The sequence below is a fragment of the Muscardinus avellanarius genome, assembly GCF_963383645.1.
Source record: "Muscardinus avellanarius genome assembly, chromosome: 6".
Lineage (NCBI taxonomy): Eukaryota > Metazoa > Chordata > Mammalia > Rodentia > Gliridae > Muscardinus > Muscardinus avellanarius.
In genome coordinates, this window is record NC_137791.1 from 52318745 (window position 1) to 52322800 (window position 4056).

At 41.1% G+C, this 4056-nt stretch overlaps 1 protein-coding gene across 1 annotated transcript; it reads left to right on the forward strand.

The window, feature by feature from the left end:
• Window positions 1-321: 321 nt before the first annotated feature.
• DDIT4L (DNA damage inducible transcript 4 like) lies at window positions 322-2739 on the forward strand (the record flags this gene model as incomplete). The annotated part of the gene is made up of 2 exons (XM_080697045.1): window positions 322-412; window positions 2139-2739. 2 exons carry the CDS (start codon window positions 322-324, stop codon window positions 2627-2629), a joined length of 582 nt encoding a protein of 193 aa, XP_080553171.1. The 3' UTR covers window positions 2630-2739.
• Between the last annotated feature and the right edge of the window lie 1317 nt (window positions 2740-4056).

Below are 4056 nucleotides of genomic sequence, written 5' to 3' on the forward strand. Positions count from 1 at the left end.
GCCGTGCGGTGGAGGAAGCAGGGGCTGGGGAGCTCCGAGGCGCAAGTCGCTTCCTACTTCAGCTAACTTTGGAGTTAGTTTCAGGTTGTGGCTGTAGTGCGTCTGCGCTACCCCGGCTTTGTAAACTTGAGTCGCGGAGAGAGGCTGGTTCCTGTCTTTGGAAAAGCAATGTCTGGGCTCGTTCGCGCCCGCGACGCCGGGCATTTTACTTAGGAGCCTCTGCACGTCTCACCTGCGTTTGCAAATCTGTAGTCTCTCCTCCTTTTTTCCAGCGACCCAGAAAGTCCGTTCTGCCCCGCGAGGGAAACAGAGCCGTTGACCATGGTTGCAACTGGCAGTTTGAGCAGTAAGAATCCGGCCAGTATTTCAGAGTTGCTGAACCGTGGCTATCATCCCGAGAACCTGCTAAGTGGTGAGTTTCCCAGCTACCCACCTTTCTGCACTCCAAAGGGCGCAGCCCTAGCTAGGTAGATCTAGTCCGCAGGTGGGCGATTTCGCTCCCTCTAGGTGGAGGATGCCACAGAGTCTACCCGAGATCCCTCCCCAAACTTTGTAGCATCGTCTGTCCAGAAGAAACAAAAGTAGCAAAAATAAAATACTGGAGGTTTGCATTGTTGTGGTCGGCTGCTAGGATTAAGTTCCTTACCCCGCGTGCTTGTGAGGTTAAGTGCACAGGTACGTGTCTTTTAAACAGTATATTTGCTTGTGCATGTAGTTTCATCTCACTCACCCCCCAAATTTCCATGTACTTTTTTGTCATCCGTGCCCACTCTTCCCCTTCCCCAGGAAACACCCATCTGCTTTTTGTTACCATAAGTTAGTTTTGCCTTTAGAGATTCACATAAATGGATTGATAGAACGTGTATTATTTTGTATCAGGTTTCTTCCCCACTCTCAGTATTTTGGAGATCTTTCTGTCTTTGCTTATATCAGTGTGTTCCTTTTTATTAGTGAGTGGAGTTCTATTTGTGGATGTCCCCACTGATCCACTTTTAATGTCAGAAGGAAACTTTATAACTGCAGTGATGCTAGACTCCTCATTTGCAATTTGAAACAGCAGTTTCTAAGTTAACACATGGCTCTGCCACCAAAGAGCAGGAAGATCATGGATAAGTTGCTTAAGCATTTTGGGCTTTCCGCATTTAGAAGGTGCAATTAGGTGATGGCCTAATTTTATAAGGCCACAACTCTAAAGTTACATATCTTCAGCCTAGATAAAATATAGAGCCCTTATAATTTGCCATGCATTACCTATTAAAAGATGATGTAGGTGTACACATGAAGTGGCGAGAGGGAAGTGCAAAGTAGCAGGCAGCGCATCTGCCGGTGCTCCCTGCTCTGGGGACTGTGTGGCTCGGCGTCCTGCCAAGTGGTAGGATTAATTTGGGAGGTAGGTGACCAAATGCAGAGCTATCTTTTTTCCTTTGAGCAAATCTAATTTTGTTTTCCTGGGACGATTTTGTTTTGCTTGGCTAAGAAAAACTACCAAGCCAGTTATAAATAACCTCGTGAACCTCAAAGGTCCTCTCTTCTCTGAGCAAAGAGGCTGAAGCTAAAATTGGGTCTCCGGGCCATTCCAGTGAGGATTTTTAAAGAGAAACACAAATGTGAAAGATCTTCGATATAGTTCATCAAGAGCACTTAAAAACAATAGCAAAAAATGTTATTTTATGATAAGTGCATTCCTATAATTAGCAAGCAACAGACCCTTAGTCCAAAAAAAAAAATTATTACTGTTTTTATGCCAGAAGTAATGCAATGTTCTCTGTAAAACCAAGTAACCAAGTAAACCAAGAAAGAAAAATCAGTAGTAACCTCAGATAACCACAAATAGATTTTGTTGTAGTCTTTATGATTGTCTGCATATGCATATAAATTTAAAGATAAATGATTATATCCAATCCACCTTATTTATCAAAAACCTGTATTTTATAGATGTGCTTTCAGTCTTGAGAGATTAAACGACTCTGTATTACCTAGCTAGTTAACAGCAAATTAAGTTCACTGACTCAAAAAAAAAAAAAAACCACTAAATGCAGATAGATAGGATACATAGAAGCCTATATCGTTGCTATCTTGTTGTATTTTACTTACTTCTGGATCGCTCTCCTCTTATCTGAATCTTTAATTTCTTACAGATTTTGACTACTGGGATTATGTTGTTCCTGAACCCAATCTCAACGAGGTGGTATTTGAGGAGACAACCTGCCAGAATTTGGCTAAAATGCTAGAGAACTGTCTGTCCAAATCAAAGCAGACCAAACTCGGTTGCTCAAAGGTCCTTGTCCCTGAGAAACTGACCCAGAGAATCGCTCAAGATGTCCTGCGACTGTCCTCCACGGAACCCTGTGGCCTTCGGGGTTGTGTGATACACGTGAACTTGGAAATTGAAAATGTATGTAAAAAGCTGGATAGGATTGTGTGTGACGCTAGTGTGGTGCCCACTTTCGAGCTGACCCTGGTGTTTAAGCAGGAGACCTGCTCATGGACTAGCTTCAGGGACTTTCTCTTTAGTAGAGGTCGCCTGACATCGGGCTTTAGGCGAACTCTGATCCTCAGTTCAGGATTTCGACTTGTTAAGAAAAAACTTTATTCTCTGATTGGAACCACAGTCATTGAAGAATGCTAAGAATTAAACAAAATTAAAGGTTCTTTTGTGATTGGATAATAAAGCTCTGCCGGTACTCAATGAAAGTCATTTGTAGTGCCCTGCCTGCCCTCAACAAGAACCCTTAAATTTAGGCCATCTTCTTTTCTGTGTTTCTCATTCATAGCAACCGCAGCTAAATGGCTGATTTTGTGGCTTCCGAGAGATAATCCAAGAGAATGTACATTTTCTGCAAATATCACATTTTCTTTTTTGCAGAATGGAATGAAGTGGAATAAGGAAGAAAAGGAAGCAGTTCACTTTAGTTTTATGTTTTGTTTCACAACTTTTTGCAGGTAGTTTTGGTTATAAACCATGTAAACCAGATCTGGCTATTTTCCCTCTAAGTTCTCAAAATGACACTTTCAATCACAGACTCTTACTAAATGGTACCAAGCCCATCTAAACATCCAGAAGCCTATGCCAGAAAACTTCTCCCAGTTTTCTACTGGAATTCAGAGTTTTTAGAGGAGAGGGTAGAACTAAATGAGTAAACTTACTTAATGAAAACTTCACCTTAGATAAGAGTTGGATGCCACAGCAACAACAGGACTGCTTGCAGGAGACAACAAAAACTCGAACCTCACTTCAGTAACCACAATATTACTCAGTGACTACATGGTATAATATAACCTGGGTTTTCTTAGTTCTTAAATATCAAATGTTGTCTTTAAATTGGAAAAATGAAATGTCAAACTTTTTTTTTTTTGCATGTAGTTGATTCCAGTAAAGAAGGAAAACCAACCTATTACAATAGGAACAGAGTTCTTAGATCCAGTCCCATCCAGATTCACTGGGTAATATAACTTCTTTTCAGTGTTGAATATGCTGAATCTCAGATGAACCATCTCACATGTCAGTGTTATCACATCTCTGGCCTTCTCTGGGAATTGAGCTATCTCTCTTTAGCTTCAAAGAAGGTAACTACACACTGCCACTTTTGATTATGGAGGTGTTTATATTTACAACATCTGCTTTGGCTCTGGAGATCTGGTTTGTACTACAGACTAGAAAATGAAAATCATGTTCCAGATGTTTATTAAGTGCACACATCCAGTTTCTTTTCACCATTCGTACCTGTCCCTAGAGAATAATGAAGGCCTTTTTTGTCTTATTCCAACTAACTAGAGTTTTATCTGTTTCTTTTTTATGTTAATGAGAGAATTAAGCCCCACATGACAATTTTGAATTCAGTATGGTCTTCACATCCTTTCTGTGGGTCATGAATAGGGGTTTATTCAGGTCTTCTGCCCAAGCTATTAGCACCATTTCAGACATCCTGAGACGGAGTGGTAGGGACAGATGTCTTCATCCTGGTGTTACAAAAACAGGTGTGATCCTGATACTGATCCTGAAGGTGACCTAAAATGTCACTGTTCAAAGGAGCAGGTGTTCTAACTTAACTCTTC